This window comes from Drosophila navojoa, chromosome X (assembly GCF_054131105.1).
Source record: "Drosophila navojoa isolate 15081-1374.11 chromosome X, UAZ_NAV_1.0, whole genome shotgun sequence".
NCBI classification, from domain to species: domain Eukaryota; kingdom Metazoa; phylum Arthropoda; class Insecta; order Diptera; family Drosophilidae; genus Drosophila; species Drosophila navojoa.
The window spans coordinates 8,326,169-8,344,920 of NC_142895.1; the positions used below are offsets into that span (position 1 = coordinate 8,326,169).

Sequence of the window (18,752 nt, forward strand, 5' to 3'; positions counted from 1 at the left end):
TAACAACAAACAACAACCAACAGCAACAACAATAAACACAGTCAGGTTAGCTGTTATATTTTTATTTTCATTTCAAAGCCTAAAGTATTTAATGCACAGTGGTTCAAGAGCTAGCAAATATTTGTGTCTTTCAATATAGAGTTTTTCAAATCGCATTTACTATATTTACTTGTATTTTCTTTTCCATGCAACATTTACAATATAAGAATTCGGCTAAATTTCGCTGCATGGCGCCTCGCAGTATTTAAATATCGCCATTGCATTTTGATAATCAATCGATAGTCGTTAGAATTTATCGATCTGCGTTGGCACTTGATTTGCCGATAATTGCCAATTGTACATATTAAAACCAAATAAGATGTAAAGAGAATGTAAAATTAAATAACGAAAATCAAATTAACATAAATTTCAGCTGGAAAATATGTAATTTCAAAGAGGTGAACCACTGTGCGGTGGTTCATTTCATAAAGCATGCGTCGGAATTTTCTCTAATTAATTCATTTCTTTGTGTGCGTCTGTGTATGTGAGTCGAGTGTATGCATGTGTGAGAGTAAGCCCTGCTCTCTGGCGGTCTGCGGCGCAGTGCGTGGCTCGGTCAAAATCAGTTGGTGCAATGCCGGCCTAGAATGAGCTGCTTGACTCCATATTAGCTCCGTCATTAGCTCTCATCATTATTTTGTTACGTTTTTTTTTTCTGTTTGTTTGTTTGCCTAATGTGCACTGCAGTTGGCAGTCAATAAACTGCAAAGATTGAGACGAACACAAGTGTTGTAAAGGACTGCAATTAGTGAACATGTGCAAGCCCGCCGCTGCTTAGCGATGAATCTGATACTGCCACCACTGGCAGCTGCGCTGCGATTGCAGTTGTTGTTTTTGTTATTAGTGTTGGTGCTGATTTGCCGTTGGGAATTGGTGCTGCCGATACCGTTGCCCCCCGTGCGTCGCAATATAATCAAGGTGCGTGCGAGTGGCTTCTTGCCATTCGAATCGGACCTGGTGCTGCCGTTGGGCATCCTGCGCCAGCTGCAAGCACAGGAGCGTATCTCGCGTGTGCTGCCGCCCGTTCGCTACGCCAAGCCGGTGCGCAGGAAAACGAAGCCAAAGGTCAAGCAACAGGTGCGCCTGGAGCGCGCCCACATGCGTGGAGGAGCCGACGCGGATGCAGGCATCCAGCTGTACAATCTGATAGACGACGATGGCGAGCTGCTGCTCAATCTGCGCGTGCACAGTGACAGCAACAGCAACAGTCACAGTCACAGCCACAGCAAGAGCAACAGCAACTTAGATGAGGACAAGAGCGCGCCCTGGCGACCATCGAGGTGGCGTCCCACAACAAGCATTCCACTAATAACATCATCTTCGCCACGCCCACTGCCGCTGCATCAGTATCTAAGCAGCGGGAATAGCGTGGAGCAGGCTCCCATGACGCAACAGCGACGCATGTTTGGAGCTCGTCCAAATTGGATCTACCACTGACAAGCGAGCCCGATCTTTTCTAAAAAATCTCTAATTTATTTTCAATACACACATACACACACACACACACATTTGTCAAGCACACATTCACCAGCACACACACATTAAGTTAATACCTTATACTAAAGATAAACAAAATGATATACATATATAAAAACAAGAAGAAAAATCTACAACTTATGGGCCTATTAATCAGCTCGTTTAGCTCGTAGCGCTTATGGTAATGGACTGACGAAACGAGGCCTAAACGAAAGTGGGTGGACTCAAAACCAGTTGCACTCCGTATGCAAATGGCTACTTAAAGCAGATCTGGGAATTACAATAATTCATATTGAATGTGAAATCTAAATGTGATGCATGCCCATTAATTAACTACAGTTAGATGATCTATGCCATGCCTGAGTATTTTGTAACCCAATCCCCCAAATTGATGGCAAGCGGTAAAATGTGTGAAGATTGAATAAAATGAATATAAAACTAAGAAAATCTGTGGGGAACTAAGAAATATGAAAGAGGGAGGGAGAGAGAGAGAGAGATATTGTAGCTAGACTAGTAGATACCCTAAGTTTAACATTCATGATATATGATATACATATATGAATATTATCTATAATTTATTATACTTGATAACCGCATTCTAGATTTATGTTTTTATTTAAAGAATCTACATATCGGAACTATCATCTCATGTTATGTATCTTAATCTCAGACCATATCATATTATAGTGATATGATTGCTGAGACTTTCATCAAATAAAATCTAATGAAAAATTTCCATTGCGAAAAAGTTATAAAAGTTTGAAATAGAGAACTATAGAACGAAGTCTACAGACATATTTCTGATACACTAAGCTTGATCTAAATTCCATCAGTTAATAAACTTTATATTTCTAATTTTGTAAGGAAAATTTTGTTTTGAATATATGAATATATGGAAAATATACATGAGGTTTTTTACAGATATTTTAAGAGACTTTTAGTTGATAAAATAAAGGTTTTTTATAAGCTAACTCACTTTCAATTAGAATAAGCGAAAATATTTTGAAATTCTTGAATATAGCTTGATATTTCCCCTGGAAAGCTCAAAACTTGCTATTCGTAAGCTCCCATCTAAAGAGCTACAGCACATTTTCAAGAAAAATATGATGTAAAGATGTAAGGCATTTTGTTTATATAAATTTTAATGTGTATATATTTTTCAACAGAAAAAAAAATGTTTCTTAAGCTAATGGAAAAAAAATGGGGATGTTACTAAAACTATTTAACAAAGGAGGTCACAGCTATGACACAGTTCGAATCACAGATCAACTGGGCACAGTTGAGGAGATTATTTCCAGGCGCCAACTGGGGGCAGGTAGCCGGGCTGAGGAGCCGAGACAACTGGGGGCAGATACTCGTTGTGGACGGCAATGGGCGCTGGGGCGGCCTCTTCGTGAATGACCTTGACGGTCTTCACCTCCTGGTGGACGTGGCCGATGTCGTGACTGCTGCCATGGGAGAAGCCGCCAGCATAGCCGCTGCCCTGATGGATGACCTTCACAGTCTTGACCTCCTGGTGGCCACCGAAGCCGCCGCCATGAGAGAAGCCGTGGTGAATAGCTGGTGCCTCCTCGTGGATTACCTTGACGGTCTTCACCTCCTGGTGGCCATGTCCGCTGCCATGGGAGAAGCCGCCAGCGTAGCCGCTGCCGCCCTGGTGAATGACCTTCACAGTCTTGACCTCCTGGTGGCCGCCGAAGCCGCCGCCGCCGTGAGAGAAGCCATGATGCACAGCCGGTGCCTCCTCATGGATGACCTTAACGGTCTTCACCTCCTGGTGGCCATGTCCGCCGCCATGGGAGAAGCCGCCAGCGTAGCCACCGCCGCCCAGAGCCAAGCCGCCATCCTGGTGAATGACCTTCACAGTCTTGACCTCCTGGTGACCACCGAAGCCGCCGCCATGAGAGAAGCCGTGGTGGATAGCTGGTGCCTCCTGGTGGATGACCTTGATGGTCTTCACCTCCTGGTGGCCATGATGCACAACTGGTGCTTCCTGGTGGATCACCTTGATGGTCTTCACCTCCTGATGGTGGCCGCCGTGTCCGCCGTGTCCGCCGTGCACAAAGCCACCATGACCGCCGTGGCTGCCTTCATGGATGACCTTGACAGTGCTCACCTCGGCGTGTCCATGGCCACCGCCGCTGCTGCCGATGCCATAACTGTAACCGCCACCGCCGCCACCGCCGCCACCTCCGCCAATGATGCCTGCGGAGCAGGTGGCAACAAGAGCGGCAAACAAACACACAAAGATCTGCGAAAGAGGAGCGAGCATTAGAGATGACAGCCCAATCCTGCCTGGAGCTACGCCGGCTTACCTTCATTGCTGGAAGTTTCTTGCTTGGGACGAAATCTGTGGAACTTCACGTAGCTGAAGAATGCAACCGAAGAGGCAGGCAACTGATGACCATCTTCCAGCTGTCGCACGCTTATATACGCCGATCGCAATCATTATGCTGATACGTCTTCCTCTTCCTCTTCCTCTTCTTCATCTACAATATAGTCGTGTCGTTGGCGTCAGCGTCACTGGCGTCAAATTTGTCGTTATCCGGTGCCTTGCCCAATGAGCCGTTGCCGCGGCTTTCGCCTGAGGCGGGCAGCGAAGATTCCGCTGTTTGCTTTCGTCATCGATGGCGCGGGCCCCCGAATCGGATTTAATGGTAGGGCAGCGGCGAGCCGAACTGTGAACGGGGCAAATGGAGCACTAAATTGCTAAAATATTCAAATGAGACGAACAAAAAACCCGTTGACCAGCATGAAAAAAAAAACACACACACACACACACATTTAAGCCAAATAACCAAATCGTATCAGGCGCAAACAAACCGGTGCGATTATCAAAGGTAGGTCATGTCATTGCCTGACCTCGACAGCATTTGCCTCAGATCCATCACTTTCCATAGCCCCATTACAGTTCGCTCAGCTCTATGTGCTCAGGGTCTGGGTCGAGCCCTAAGCCCATCTCGCATTACGCAAGTTCTCTTAAATACATTTATGTTAAGCAGCTGAGCTATAGCTCTCAACTACTGCTAAAAAACTGCCGAGCTCATTAAAGTTCTAGTATATTAACAGTAAACACCTTCTCTGCTGAATAGCCCATCTCTCTAGCCAAGAACACTTTCGATCCAGTTGTATACCAAAAGCTTATTTTACTATAAGAAATCACTAAGCTTAAAAGCCGCTTAAAATTGTTTTTAGGCTTATAAAGAAGTAGTTCTGAGCTGAGCTAGGTGAAAAAGGTGAAAACTCTTCTACTCCTCAAAAAGTGCTTTGAAACCGTGTTTACTTAGGAGCATTTGACCCAACTTGAAATCGCCAAAGCTTCTTAAAGCTAAACTTTTATATTATTTAAATAAAATCTATATAGATTAGCTAAGAAACTCAGACTAGTAAAGTGGAGTAGTTTCGTATAGTTTTAGAGTAAAAAACATCTTAGAAACTAGATGAGACCTAAAGCTCTCAAGCTCTTTAATTCCATCTGATCTTTGTATACATATTATATATAGATTGAACTTATACTTTTACGTATATATCGACATATATTAAAAAAAAGTTTGGTTTATTTATGCAAAGCTTCTAAAACGTTCTTCAAAGTTCGCAAATTATTCAAAGCTATACTCTTGCTCAAAATTTCTGAAGTAATTCTTAGAATGAATACTCTCTAAAATGTCAGGCTTTTGTTGTAAAAACTTTCAGTTTTACGCCAAGCTCTTAAGCCTTTCCTACATTAAGTTCGATTTCATACGCTAAAAAATATGATTCCCAATATATGTATATAGGCAAAATCTACAGCTTAACTTGAAGCTTCTTGGCTTGTTAAATCTGTATTGAACTGCATTTATATATATGTATGTACATATATATAAATATATATGTATATATAAATGCAGTTCAATACAGCTGAGAGTAAGCTAGAATAAATAGTTAGTAATATTTATGAGAATTTCATATACATATGTATGTATATATATACATATATGAAATTCTCAAGCTACTATCACTAACTAACTTTTTAGCTTTCAGTTGCTATTATTATTCTAGCTTACTCTCAGCTGTTCTTCAGCTCCGCCCAAAGAGAGCGCATCACAAAATACTTTGGTGTAAAATACCTTAAAAGAGTGAAATGATAAAAAAAAATTAAAAAAAAAAAAAATAAAGCCAAGACCCACACAATAAAAAATGCAATCAAGTCAGCATATGTAAATTTTTGGCTGCTATTTATTGCTTTTTTATTAATTTTTTGCTTTTATTTCTAAGCTATGGTAGTATATATTATATTATATTTTATTTTTTAAGCTCTCCCTGATACGTTTAAACTATAACACCCATAAACCAAGTTTTGTTATGCTTGTTTTTTTTTTATTTTTTTGCTGGTTTTGGTATGAAATGGAAATCAGTTGTCAGATTTGAATTGGCCAACTTGGGTTTCGTTTGTGATTGTGTAAAAGCTTTTGCGAATTTTTGAATAGCCATTAAAAATGAAACCGCGGGCTGATATTTTTTTCAGGTCTTTTGCCGTAATGAAAAGAAAAAGTGAAAAAAAAAATATTGGGGGGAAAACACACATGTGAATGAGAAAACAATGTTAAATTGGGCTTTCAATGGACTAATCAATCAGCAAAGGTGTGAACTAGCTACACGAAGATCTATAATAAAAAGCGAATTTTAATATGGTTGACAGATCAATTGGCTGCCGTGTTGACGGCTAAGAAATGGCATTTAAAAAGAAACTAAACTGAAGAGGTCAGCTTTACGTAAAGCCCATTTATGAGGCCATAGCCCAAAAGCTACCCGCTCCGATCAAAAGATATCTACAAGGAGAGATAGAAGTAGAAAAATCGTTGATACTTTTCAATAAGAAAATAGTTTCGATAAGACATATATGTACATATCTATGCATATATATAGTTATATATACATATATCTATCAAGTTTGTATAATTCCAAAAAATTTCCAAACTTTTTACACAAAATCTTTCCAATGTGCCAAGGCTAGCAGCTGGCAGTGCTATTATATAAATATAGTTATTCTATACCTATTGGTTTTTTATCTATACCAAAGTCGCGGAAGATATGTTTTGAATAATATCATGCAAGATCATCAATCAATCATCCTTATCAGATTGAACTTGTTTCAGCTAAACGTTCTCGAACCTTTTCTAATCTCTGCCCGACTATATAGAATATGGCCCAAAAGGTCTACGAGTTTGCAACTTGTATATATGACCAAATAGTGTAAAACATACAAATATGCCATATATCATAATACAAAATATTCCAGTGTATTTATGTTACGTATCACATAAGCCGAACTTTCACTTTGCTGCACTGAAATAGAATGAGATGGATTGCTACATAGACAAAGACAAAGATATCGCATGTGGTTTTAGTTGTAGTTGTTTTTCATGTTTATCATCATCATCATCATCATCATCATCGTGATAATGGTGATCAGCTTCATCATTATTATAAACATCATCTTATCATCATCATCATTATCATCTTGTTCCAACGCCTTCTTTTAATTACAAAAAAAAAAAAGTTCTACAAATATTCATTGATTGTTAACAAAAATGAAAAATTAAAGTATCATATATATGTATAAATATATATATATATATATGAATATTAAAAAAAAAAATTAAAGAAGGAATACCTCGTATCAGTATACTATATCCAGCGTATTAGACATTAGAGTTATACAAATATAATAATAATATTAACAACATTACAGTTATGCGTTATTAAATTTAGTGATAATGGTAAACATTATAAAGAATAAAAAAATATATATATATTTATATGTTCATATGCATATCGCTTAGTAGATGCACATATATTTATATATATATATAATAATAAGTAGTATGTATAGGATGTAAAAATATAAACATCGCTCTCTCGCTCTTTTTCATACGATAATAAATATTAATGCTGATGACATATTTGTATTAAAGAAAATACTCGCGCATGTTATGTGGGTTGTATGTGTATATGTGTATGTGTAATGTGTGTGTGTGTGTTGAAGCTTAGATAGTATAAATATAAGTAGATTGTAGATTTAGGCGCAATTGCGCAGCCGTAGTTGCGTAGGCAGTTGCAGAAGAGACGAGAAACCACCTACAGGCCGGCAATCACGCGATCGCACAGCTGTTGCGACTGTGGCTGGTTGGCGTCTTGCAGCGATTCCGACTTTTCGAGTTTTGCGTTAACGAATTGTAGCACTGTGACGTTGTCATGGCATACGACTTCAGTGTCGATTTAACGGAGGGCGGCAGGTGCAACGAATCGATGGCATAAACACTAGTGCGACGCACAATTGTCCGGCAGCAGAGCTCCTGCAGCGACAACACTGCAATTAAACAAATACAAGTATTAACATAATATAAGCTACAAATATAGCCAGTGTGCCGTACCCTTATTGCTGCGCCAGATGTGCTCCATGCCATTGCGATGCAGCGCCATCCGAGCCAGCTCGCAGAACGATTCGCGTATATTGAAGTCGCAAAGTGGCGAGATTTCAAAGCAGGACATATTGTTGCGTGAGGCATAGGTTTCCGCCGTCTTGGCGGCCACCTTACGCTTGTAGGCCAAATGTAAGCGATTGCCCACAAGCACCTTGGGTATGCCAGGCGCATGCTGTAATAGATATATTCGCATGTTATATATTGATTAGGGCGTTTAGATTTGAGCACTTACCTCCTCGACCTCCTTGAGCCAGCGATCGATGCCATCGAAGCTCCATTTGTTTGTTATATCATACACTAAGATAATACCTTGAGCGCCGCGCGAATAGGAGCGTATTATGGTACAGAAACGACCCTGACCGGATGTATCCCAGATCTGTAGCTTAACCCGTTTGCCTTCCAGCAAGATGGTTGTCGTTTTGTATGCTACCGTTTGCAATATGTGAGAGGTGCAATCTATATATGAGTTGGGTGTATGCCAAAGCCATAAATATAACTATGATCGTCGGCCCACTTACCATTCCCACTGCAGAAGGGGCTTTCGGTTGACGGATCCTCCAGATTGGACAGTATTTCGTGTTTACCCACATCGCTGTCGCCAACCAGAAGCACCTTTAACAGATAATCGTAGTCTTTTGTCATGGTTCTCATATAGCTAACCGTGTTGCTCAACCTGCAACAATAACGAAACAACAATTTTAAAAAGCAGGTTAGTTACCATTTTTAACAAGCCAAAGAATGCGAGCCCAAGTTCTTGCAAAGCTTGGGGCCCGGGCTAACCGGTATGGATGAGGGGCGATAGAAGGGAGGGATGGCGGGCCGTAAGCTGCGCCAGATAAGCGCGCACACAAACAACGCAACAACAAGTAGAACAGAAATTGCAAGGTGCCAAAGTCGAACCGGCAATTTTATTATTATTATTTTTATTATTATTTATTTTTTTGGTATGTGGGCAGAGTAACATTTATCTAGTGAGTCATTCAGCAGAGGCACACAGATACAAATAGATACAAACAGGCACAGATGTGCATATGCAAATGGGCGTGAATATGCCAAAAACGAAAGCATGTACACACACATTCATATAAATATATATACATATATAAATTTATTACAGAATCCTATGGCCATTTCTGCCTTTTGCCGGTTTGCACCACCCTATGGTAAGCATGATTGTGTTTGATTCGTCTTTCGGCTGGTGCCACTCATTTGGGTGTGTTTTGTTTTGCACCGCAAGCGAGGCGACAACAACAACAATGACGGCGAAAACAACAGCAGCAACATCAACACACACACACTCACACTCACTCTGTGTCACACACGGAAAAACAATGAGCAAATTATACAAACAGTAAGACTGACACTCACAGACGGCAATATTTTTATAGAGTAGTGTACGGCCGCAGCAGCTATTTAATGTTTACGCTCAACAATTGCATTTTTTTGTTCTTGAAGTTTGCAAAAAAATTAAACGAAAAGCACGGTGAAGGTAGAAATTGCAGCACAAACGACAGAAACTTTTTTACCCAAATACGCATATGCACATGCGAACAGGGTTGCAACCGCATATCACCTATCGCCAATCTTGGGCTATCGATGGAATTCGCATGCTATCGATGTTTCTGGTTGCTTATTTTTGTTTTGATTACACTGGCTTTTGAAGCAACACAAATAACAACGCAACGTTGCTCATTATCACATTTTGCCAGCAACAACAGCAATGGTTAATTATATCAAGATACAAAGTGATAATGGAAATACAGTGCCATCAAGACTGCAAAAGCATGACCTTCAGATACGCTACATACTGTTGTTTACGTGTCTGGCGCTTTTTTGTTTACTAACGGTGCACTTCAAGGTACTGAATCGCCTGCAAGTGGAGCGCAACCAACGCCTAGTATGCTATTACTCAGCTTCGGGACCCGATAATCTGAGCCTGCTGGATGTGCCCGGTGATTTGTGCACGCACATTAACATTGGCATTGCCGATTTGTTCAACACGACTTTGCAGCTGTCAGCGCGCCTCGAGCATGTCCTGCAGAATGAGACACGTATTTATCGTGCCGCCCATCCACAGGTGAAACTGCTGCTGTGGATTGGCGGTGCGGACAGTGGCCACCAGTTTGCCGACATGGTAGCGAATCATGCTCGACGCAAAGAATTCTTGCGCTCACTGCGTGCCGTGCTCCACAAATATCCCAACTTGGATGGCATCGATTTGGACTGGGAGTTTCCACGAGCCTACGACAATGAACGGATGCACTTATCCCAGCTGCTGTACGAAATTCGCCTTGAGTGGCGTCGCGAGAAGCTCACTAACAATCTGCTAACCTTGGCAGTCGCTGCACCCGAGGGCATCGCCTTCTTTGGCTACGACATACGCGAAATCAACCTCTACGTAGACTATGTGAATCTAATGTCCTACGACTTTCATTTCTATCGCGAGGATACACCATTTACTGGATTGAATGCGCCGCTCTATGCCCGCTCCACGGAGCACTCCATAATGGCCACCTTTAACATCAACTATACCGTTCACTGGTGGCTGAAAAATGGCTTGGAGCCACAACGTTTGGTTATCGGCTTGCCAACCTATGGGCATTCCTTTACGTGAGTAACATGGGCTTTGGATAAAAATACAATGTACTCATTCCCATTTATTTACAGCCTTGTGAATCCCTTCAACAGTCGGTTAGGTGCGCCTGCCTCGGGCTTTGGCAAGTGTGGACAACTGGGCTTCACTACGCTCTCAGAGACCTGCGAGTGCGCCAATCAATTTATCTATACACCGATCTACACATACGACAACGACACCTGTTCGCCCTATATCAGCGCTGAGCAGGAATGGATCTCATATGAGAGCAAGACGAGCATTTCGTGCAAAGCCAACTATGTCAAGTCCATGAATGTGGGCGGCCTAATGATCTTCTCCCTCAACACGGATGATCTGAGGAACAGCTGCGGCTACATGGACAGCTCTGGCGATAAGCCCGCTAAGCCTGTATTTCCACTAGCTCAAGTTGCAAATGCTATTCTAAGAGCGCCATAAATTGCGAAGCTAACTTAGCTAATTCTTGTTCTTAGTAAGATTTTGTACTTTCACGTATTACAATGTGTTATATGTATCCCTAGTTACCTTGATTTTCTGTGAACAGAGATACCTAAATATAAATATTTAAGCTTTAATTACATGTAAGCCATAAGTTCGTTAAGCACGGTGTAATACGCGCTCATGTGATAAAAGACGTTTCCTAGAAAATAATTTTTATGCAGCCCAAAGATCAGATCTTGAACTCAAGAAAGAGAGCGAAACAATTAATGATGTACGAATTACTTTTTAATTTATGTACGCATAAGTATAAATAAAAATTATCACAATCGATCCATATTCATAATATAACTAGAAATTTTAACATGCAAATTATATTTACTTGTATGTTAATATGACGATTATACATAGATAATTAATAATTGGACGCTAGGGAGGGAGCGGGAGTGCTTGCTTGAAAGGGGACACACACATATACATAAGCAAAATAGAGGAATGAAAAAAACAGCAGCTTCGTTTAGTATGCCCGAAGCATTTTGCATTTGCATAAGGTCGATATAGAGAAATATATCCAGATATAAATCCGACTGGATTGCCGGTTATTAGGCACGTCGCAACCATGCCAGGGACGGCAATCATGTGGGCTTGGCTGGGCGCTGAAGATTTGGAGGCGGCGCCGCGAGCAGCTCATCAATTTGGATCTTATACGCCTGCTTCAGCTCGACCAGATCCAGCTCGAGCTCCTCAGTGCGTTCCACCTTCTCGCCGTACATTTGCAGCAGAGCATCGTAACGATGCTGCAGGTCCTCATAGCACTTCTCCATGGCTTCATAGGATTGCACTTTCTCCTTCAACTGCATCGAATTGAAAGTAAAGAATAGAATGTGGTCAACGATAAGTTAGAGAGAGGAGTCACTGCACTAACCGTCTCCATTTCCATAGTTAATTTGGATATTTCGCTGTCCAGCACGCCGCGTTCCGCCTGCAGACGCGAGAGTTCCCACTGAAGGTGCGTTACCTCACCATCGCGCTGTTTGAGCAGCGCCTGCAGATGCTCCAGCGTTGTGGTATTACCAGCTAAGAAGCTCAAGTGCACGCCCTGAATCATGCCCGAGGGCTGTCGCCCGCTGTTCGATGCGCATTCCAAATCGTCCTGGTTGGAGAATATGGGAATGCATTCAAATGGATGTATAGATTCATTTTCATACGATTGATTTACTTACGCCCTGCCAATCAATAATGCCGCCCAGCGCATCCTCATTGGAGCCGCTTTCATCCGCCAGACTGAGCGGCGGATTCTCGGACATCTCGTTGCTGGCCTTGACTGCCTCCACGGTTAGCTCGCTGCTGCGCTGAAAGGCGTGTAGTTTGCGCAGCTCCGCTTCCAGTTGCTGGCATTGTTCGGCCAAGGAATCGAGCTTGTCCTGGCGCTGCTTCAGCTGCTCCTGCAGCGAGCTCAGTTGGCTGGACATGAGCAGAACAAGATATTCAGCAGATTTATAGAGTTTTAATAAGGAAATGGATTATGCTATCCTCACCTCTTGTAGTCATTATCTCTGATGCTGGCGTCCAACTCCTGTTGACGCAGCTGAATCTTGGCGCTCTCTGATTGCATTAGAGCATTGGCCAGCTTTTCCTCGAGCAGATCGCAGCGCGTGCGCAGCAGTTCCTGCTTCTCTTGGTGCACCGTTTCGAGCTGCTGCAGCGAACGCAGCTGCGCCTGTGCTTCCTCCAGCTTCTCGAGCAACTGCTGCTCGTCCTTGCTCCAGGCGACTGTGCGCTGATTCAGCGTCTTCTGAAGCGATTCGATTTGCCTGATGAGCGGCGTCGTCGACACGCTCAACTCCTGGGTGCTGCTCTCGGCACGCGATTCGGCCGCCTCCAGTCGACGCAATAAATCGCGCTTCTCCTCACGCATCTGCTGTTCCCGCTTGGCCATGTTGTGCTCGGTGATTCGCAACTTTTCGCGCATTTCGCTCAGCTGCTGCACATACTCTTGATTCTCGGCCTGCATTTGATTCTGTTCGTGGCGCTGGCGCTGCTGCAGATCACCCTTGACGCCATCGAAGCTCGCCTGGAGCGCCGCCAGTTTTGACTGCAGATCCTCGATACGGCTGCGATACTCGGCGTTCTCCTCATCCACGCGCCGTTTCTCATTGGTCATGCGACAAACGGCTTCAATTTGCGAGCGCTCCATCTCCTCCTTGGCGGCCAGGGATTTCTTCAGACGTTCCAACTCGCTGGATAGCTGTGAGATTTGCTCGCCATTCTTCTTCAGCAGTGTGTCTGAGGTCTTCTCCTTGGCACGCAGTTTCTTGATGATGTTCGACTGCTGCAAAATCTCTTTGGACAGTTTCTCTCCCTCGGACTGCAGCGCTATGATCATTTCGTTGCTTTCGGTCAGCTCATCCTTGGGTATTTTGTTCAGCAGCTCATCCTTTAGGCTCTTGATTTGTATGCGCAACGCATCCCGTTCCCGTATGCTCGCCTGAAACTTCTTTTCCAATGCCGAGAGACGTTGCACCGCCTCGTTGGCCTCGCTGCTGTTGGCACTATTCTTGGCCGCCTCCATATGGGCGCAAAGCTGTTGATTCCGCTCTAGGAGCTCCGCATTCTGGCGCTCCGATTGCAGCAGACGCTGCTCGCGCGCCTCGATAACCTGATTTAGTTCACTTATGCGATGCACCAGCTTGTCCAGCTCCGACTGCGAGTCCTCCGACAGCAATGAGATCTCCGATGGCTCACGATGGTGACCCTTGCCTTGCTTCTGGCCCTGCAAGCCATGACCATGGCCCTTAACACCGCTGCACAGCTCTTTGAACTTTTGTGGACTGGTGCGCGTCGTCGTGCTGTTTGTACTGGAATCCCCATTCGGATTCGATATGATCTCAATGTCCGATGAGGTGGATGAGTAGCTCTGATCGGGCAACTCCGTCTTGCTGCCATGCTGGCAGGCCTCCGTGCTGACCGGACTGCCGGCTGACTTGCTCTTGTGGCTCAACTGCAATTGGATGTCCTCAAAGCTTTGCGTCGAGTCCGAATCGGCGCCAGCCCCAGCGGCAGATACATTGACCGCTGTCTGGGTGTCACTAAATACCAAGGCTTTCATCGTTTTGGTAGAATCTGTAGAAGTCCAAATGAGAATCGAAATACAATTCAGCTCGAGTTAGGATATACTCACCATTCAAATGCATTGAATGATCGTCTTGATCCAAGTTAATCACTTGCCCATCATCTTCTTCATCAATAGGATCATCATCATCGTCGTCATCAACGTCGCCATCCGCATTGTCGGATGTCTCGTTGCTGGCTATTATTACTATGCTATCCGGTAGCGAAGGTTCTGTATCTGGTGACATATTCATTTCTACTTCACTGGCAGTTGTTGGCGCTGTTATTAGCTCCAGTGAAGACTCGGAATTGCGCAAACCGCCGCCACCAGTTGGCGACGTCGGTGACGGCGACGACAGCAGATCTACCGAATCTGACGTGGCTGACTGGCGTTTTGCATAGAGATTGGCTGGTGCTGACACTGAGGCATCGCTTGCCCTGGGCGGAATGGTAACCATTTCGTTGGCATGCGGATTGTCGTAGAATGTGGCCCCATTTATTGCAGATGTGTTCAATGCGTTTACGGATGCACCCTTAGCGCCGGCCATCGATGATCCTGCGCTACTACTGTTGCTGCTGGCTGTTGTGCTGCTGCCAGCGTTATCTGTTGCCTTGTTGTCATCATCCTGTATGTCAAGTGCTTCGATTAGAACCGTTTTGGCTTTTTCGAACCAACTCATGCCGCCGTTGTTTCTGTTCTAATGCGCTTTCTCAGGTAGGCTTAGTGACCGCAGCATATAAATAATTAAATAATTTGCCAACAACTGCAATTTCACAAACACAACCACATTATTAAAAATCTTATGTTTCTTAGCTGGTTGGCAACATCTATTGATATCGCAACGAGATTTCGATATTTTTCTATCGATTTAAGTTAACCTGGCACTAAATGTCCTGACCAGCCGACAAGCAAGTAAAGCGTATTTATTTTTTGTACTATTTTCAATTTCTAAGATCAGAAACATAAATAAATACGTAAAGTAAAATTTTTTTGTTAAACATCAAACAACATTACCATCGATACCAATTGCATTTTAATGGTTTGGCGCTGACATTCGATAGTGAATTGATATATCGTTATCGGCTTGATTCGTATAGTGGCATTTTTCAACACCGGGAACTGCGATAATACCCTGTGGTGGTTGGCCAATAAATTGTGGTGGTCAAAAGCAAAGCAAAGAGTACACATAAAACGAAAACGGAGATGTTAAAAATAATATAGAGAAAACGGAAACAGTAATTTAAATTGCGAGTGGTAATCAAGCGGATTAAGCGTAGTTAGAGTCCACAACTATTTTGGTTTTCGGTATCACAACAACATCAAGAACAGCAGCAATCAACTACGCACCGACAGCGGACACCAACACTAAGAACCATCACACCGACACTGACACCGACGACCGACGTGCGATTAACGCCCTCCCAACGCTCCGCACTTTTGGCACCCGCACCCGCACGCACACGCATACACCTCTCAGTACACACATTCATCATCATCATCATCATCATCATCATCAACAACAACATTGCACAGGCGAAGGCAGCAGAAGGCACATAAACACACTTAAACACTTATCTATATACCGCATTTATCAACGCCGCCCGTCACTGCCGCCGCTGCTGACCCACCAAGCACCTCCCACCACCCAGCACCCCACAACCCACCAGCCCCCAAAACCCTGATCCATAACATCAACTTTGTTTGCTATTGTTGTCTGCTGCTGCTGTCATTTGTTTTGTTTCCTTAAATGTGAACGCACGCAGAAACTCTCCTACACACACATATACACATACACAGGCAAACACCTACACATACACGCGCGCCCACCCACATACGCGTAATATACGAAGGAGCAAACAAAGACAGCTCGCAAAAAAGAAGCAACAAAAAAAAACAAAATAAATAAATTAAGCTGCATCAAAACGAGAGCGACCGCGAGAGCAAGACTCCAACTGAGAGCGAATTCGAAAAGTGCAATAATACGCGCGAGTGGCAGAGAGTGTGAGCTCAACCAATCAGCGATCGAGGGGTGCAGCGGCAGCCGGGGGCGGGCAGAGGCAGAGGCCGTGCGTGATAGAAAGAAACTCAAACTCTATGGGTCAAAAGGCAAGCACACCAGCGACCAGCGGCCAGCAGAGCCCCCGCTCCAGAACATTCTCAAGCAGCTCAACGGGTGCCACTGCCACCGAGACAACGGTGCAGAGCTCAGCGGTTGGCGGCCGGAGCGGCGATGCCGGTCAGGGTTTCAATTTGCTGCGCACATTGCCCGGTCTCCAGGTCTATCATCATCATCACAATCAGCCGAACTCCACGTCCATAGATCGACAGCGTGCACGCAGCCTCAGCTCAGTGCCCGACATACAACAGCAGCAACAACAGCAGCAGCAGCAACAACAGCAGCAACAGCAACAGCAGCAGCAACAGCAACAACTACAGCAGGGATCCAGCACTTACCCGAACACACATCCCGCCGTCTCAGTCTCTGTGTCAGCTAATTCAAATAGCAATAGCTTCCAGGCGGCAGCCGGCAACAACAACAGTTCCGCGACTGTCGCACAAAGCTATATGCAACAGCGACGCGCGTTTGGTGACTCAATACGCGTAAGTTGCACTCGACTCTCCTCTGTCTGCCATTCTTATTTGCCCATTGTGTTGCAGGATATGTCGATGACTGGCGCAAACATCGTTGAGAGCATCGCATTGGCTGCATCGGCAACATCAGCGAATGGCATTGGCCGCGTTTATACGGCAACATCGCTTCCATCGCACATTTGGTCCTTCAATGGTACTTATATATATATATAGACATATCTAAAGTTTTCCTGGTCAGCGATGTTGAATTCTTTCCTTCCGCACAGGTATCAAATGCCCTGTGTGCAATAAGTTCGTGTTGCCAGACGATATTGAATGCCATTTAGTCATGTGCCTAACCAAACCAAGACTCTCATATAACGGTATGCAGCCGGAATGTCGGCGTCGCTTGCATTGTTTATCGTTAATTCTCATTTACTTTTGCAGAGGACACATTGCAAGACGCCAAGGGTGAGTGCGTCATTTGCCTTGAAGACTTGAATCCAGGTGATACAATTGCTCGATTGCCATGTCTATGCATATACCACAAAGGGTAACTAGAGGCCGCTTGGCATACATACTAAATCTATAAATCAATATACTAATATATTTTCGTCTCGTCTGCAGCTGCATCGATCGTTGGTTTGAGGTGAATCGCTCCTGTCCTGAGCATCCCGGAGATTAGTAAAAATCTCATTAGGTAATGCCGACTACGCAAAATTATTAATGTATATAAATTGCTACCGATAAGTAGCTATCATATGCATCATCCATGCAATACTATTTTTTTTTTATTTGACTTTTTAGCTAGCGATATAAATAAATGTGAATATGTAAATTACCCTTTTTCGTTTGTATAAGTATTTAATGTATTCACCTTGATATGTAAATGTGCTTGGTCTGTGTAATCAGTATCTTATGTATAGATATATGTATTGATATGTGTACATACATCTATGTATGTATAGATATAGATATGTGTATTGTGCTTAATGCATTGTATTTGTATTGTAAAGCTCGTTAAGTCGTTTAACTTCTGAGTGAGTGGGCAGTGCGTAGAGCGTGCGCCATAAATCAAACTGAATTCTAGACGACTTCTCAGCAGGCATTCGTATGTATATGATATGCATATATGGATATGTATATAAGTATCTTGTGTGGCTATTGTGCATTGTAATGAACGATTTTATATGTATTTGCAGGTTAGAAAGCAGAGGCCAACATTGTAGAAAGAAAGAGGGAACTAGAGATGGAGAGAGAACATCAATTGTTAACAGAAAATGTAAAATAATGCAAATGGAAATCGAAACGGAAATGGATGTGCGAAGAGCAGAGGCTAAGAGAAACGAAATTCGGATCGAGCAATCGATCGTTATGACCTACCGACCGACAGTTTAAGCAAACCCACAAACACTCACACACATACACACGCAGATTAATTTCAAATGCTATCAATTGTAGAAATGAACAAAGGACAAAAGTAAACGAAACCAACCAACCCACAAAGTAAAAACATAAAAACAAACTAAACAATGTATGTAAATCAAAGCAAAATCAACACACGATGTTAAGCATAATGTAAAGTTAATAATGATGATGATAATGACGATAATGATGATGATGATGATGATGAGGAGGATGATGATGGGAGTAAGTGCATGTGTAAGCGAAGCAACCAACCAACCAACAAAAGAATGTCAACCAATGTGATGTTAAATTTTATATTTTGTACTATGGATATGATGTAATTGTAATGTAATGTATATGTATGTATGTATTTATTATTTTAAAGTGAAAAACAAAACTAAAACTAAAACTAAAATAGGATAAACACAAAACAACAACTATAAAGATCGATAAACAGGCACACAAACAGACAGACACAAACACACACACACACACAAAGACACAAACACTATAAATAATTATGCTTAAATAAGTAAACTGAAGCAAAGCAACCAAAAACAAAACAAACAAAAAAAAAAAAGGGAAGCCTTACTTTAAAAAATTATTCAACTATGTAATTGTAGAATTGTTTTTT

At 43.0% G+C, this 18,752-nt stretch overlaps 6 protein-coding genes across 14 annotated transcripts; 3 read left to right on the top strand and 3 right to left on the bottom strand.

The window, feature by feature from the left end:
• The first annotated feature begins 219 nt into the window (after positions 1-219).
• Positions 220-2,251, top strand: LOC108657421 (uncharacterized). Its single transcript, XM_018110026.3, has one exon. The coding sequence runs from the start codon at positions 820-822 to the stop codon at positions 1,474-1,476; it is 657 nt and encodes a 218-aa protein (XP_017965515.1). The 5' UTR covers positions 220-819; the 3' UTR covers positions 1,477-2,251.
• A 388-nt stretch (positions 2,252-2,639) lies between these two features.
• LOC108655676 (uncharacterized) lies at positions 2,640-4,430 on the bottom strand. Of its 2 annotated transcripts, XM_089265141.1 has the most exons (3): positions 3,831-4,430; positions 3,521-3,766; positions 2,640-3,460 (listed from the first exon to the last, which is right to left on the bottom strand). In XM_089265141.1, exons 1-3 carry the CDS (start codon positions 3,834-3,836, stop codon positions 2,804-2,806), a joined length of 909 nt encoding a protein of 302 aa, XP_089121267.1. In that variant the 5' UTR covers positions 3,837-4,430; the 3' UTR covers positions 2,640-2,803. The 2 variants fall into 2 exon arrangements, with proteins under 2 accessions (XP_089121267.1, XP_089121266.1); XM_089265140.1 differs by having other exon boundaries at positions 2,640-3,766; positions 3,831-4,429.
• A 1,364-nt stretch (positions 4,431-5,794) lies between these two features.
• On the bottom strand, positions 5,795-9,618 carry Rab40 (RAS oncogene family member Rab40). Of its 6 annotated transcripts, none has more exons than XM_089264244.1 (5): positions 9,506-9,618; positions 8,498-8,652; positions 8,212-8,435; positions 7,929-8,151; positions 5,795-7,864 (listed from the first exon to the last, which is right to left on the bottom strand). In XM_089264244.1, the coding sequence occupies exons 1-5, from the start codon at positions 9,523-9,525 to the stop codon at positions 7,647-7,649; spliced, it is 840 nt and encodes a 279-aa protein (XP_089120370.1). In that variant the 5' UTR covers positions 9,526-9,618; the 3' UTR covers positions 5,795-7,646. The 6 variants fall into 6 exon arrangements, with proteins under 6 accessions (XP_089120370.1, XP_017965511.1, XP_017965513.1 ...); XM_018110022.2 differs by having other exon boundaries at positions 8,212-8,405; positions 9,348-9,545; XM_018110024.3 differs by having other exon boundaries at positions 9,348-9,544.
• A 73-nt stretch (positions 9,619-9,691) lies between these two features.
• Cht11 (chitinase-3-like protein) lies at positions 9,692-11,361 on the top strand. Its single transcript, XM_018110021.3, has 2 exons — positions 9,692-10,589; positions 10,647-11,361. Exons 1-2 carry the CDS (start codon positions 9,700-9,702, stop codon positions 11,026-11,028), a joined length of 1,272 nt encoding a protein of 423 aa, XP_017965510.1. The 5' UTR covers positions 9,692-9,699; the 3' UTR covers positions 11,029-11,361.
• Tmf (TATA element modulatory factor) lies at positions 11,295-15,006 on the bottom strand. The gene is made up of 5 exons (XM_018109988.3): positions 14,210-15,006; positions 12,567-14,151; positions 12,252-12,492; positions 11,954-12,181; positions 11,295-11,882 (listed from the first exon to the last, which is right to left on the bottom strand). The coding sequence occupies exons 1-5, from the start codon at positions 14,817-14,819 to the stop codon at positions 11,664-11,666; spliced, it is 2,883 nt and encodes a 960-aa protein (XP_017965477.1). The 5' UTR covers positions 14,820-15,006; the 3' UTR covers positions 11,295-11,663.
• A 174-nt stretch (positions 15,007-15,180) lies between these two features.
• On the top strand, positions 15,181-18,655 carry LOC108657400 (uncharacterized). 3 transcript variants are annotated; one of them, XM_089264240.1, is made up of 7 exons: positions 15,181-15,394; positions 15,904-16,741; positions 16,799-16,925; positions 16,999-17,094; positions 17,159-17,264; positions 17,339-17,411; positions 17,914-18,655. In XM_089264240.1, exons 2-6 carry the CDS (start codon positions 16,235-16,237, stop codon positions 17,394-17,396), a joined length of 894 nt encoding a protein of 297 aa, XP_089120366.1. In that variant the 5' UTR covers positions 15,181-15,394; positions 15,904-16,234; the 3' UTR covers positions 17,397-17,411; positions 17,914-18,655. The 3 variants fall into 3 exon arrangements, with proteins under 3 accessions (XP_089120366.1, XP_089120367.1, XP_017965478.1); XM_089264241.1 differs by having other exon boundaries at positions 15,938-16,741; XM_018109989.2 differs by having other exon boundaries at positions 15,181-16,741.
• Positions 18,656-18,752: the final 97 nt, after the last annotated feature.

Coding starts and splice junctions, on each gene's coding strand:
- Rab40 (XM_089264242.1), bottom strand. CDS start 9,063: ATGAATGTGTGTGTACATGCTTTCGTTTTTGGCATATTCACGCCCATT. Junction 8,653..8,998: donor ATTTGCATATGCACATCTGT/GCCTGTTTGTAT, acceptor TTATTGTTGCAG/GTTGAGCAACACGGTTAGCT. Junction 8,152..8,211: donor GGCTCAAGGAGGTCGAGGAG/GTAAGTGCTCAA, acceptor TATCTATTACAG/CATGCGCCTGGCATACCCAA.
- LOC108657421 (XM_018110026.3), top strand. CDS start 820: ATGAATCTGATACTGCCACCACTGGCAGCTGCGCTGCGATTGCAGTTG.
- Tmf (XM_018109988.3), bottom strand. CDS start 14,819: ATGAGTTGGTTCGAAAAAGCCAAAACGGTTCTAATCGAAGCACTTGAC. Junction 12,493..12,566: donor AGAGATAATGACTACAAGAG/GTGAGGATAGCA, acceptor GCTCATGTCCAG/CCAACTGAGCTCGCTGCAGG. Junction 12,182..12,251: donor GCATTATTGATTGGCAGGGC/GTAAGTAAATCA, acceptor TTCTCCAACCAG/GACGATTTGGAATGCGCATC.
- LOC108657400 (XM_018109989.2), top strand. CDS start 16,235: ATGGGTCAAAAGGCAAGCACACCAGCGACCAGCGGCCAGCAGAGCCCC. Junction 16,742..16,798: donor CGTTTGGTGACTCAATACGC/GTAAGTTGCACT, acceptor ATTGTGTTGCAG/GATATGTCGATGACTGGCGC. Junction 17,095..17,158: donor ACCAAGACTCTCATATAACG/GTATGCAGCCGG, acceptor TTACTTTTGCAG/AGGACACATTGCAAGACGCC.
- Cht11 (XM_018110021.3), top strand. CDS start 9,700: ATGGTTAATTATATCAAGATACAAAGTGATAATGGAAATACAGTGCCA. Junction 10,590..10,646: donor ACCTATGGGCATTCCTTTAC/GTGAGTAACATG, acceptor ATTTATTTACAG/CCTTGTGAATCCCTTCAACA.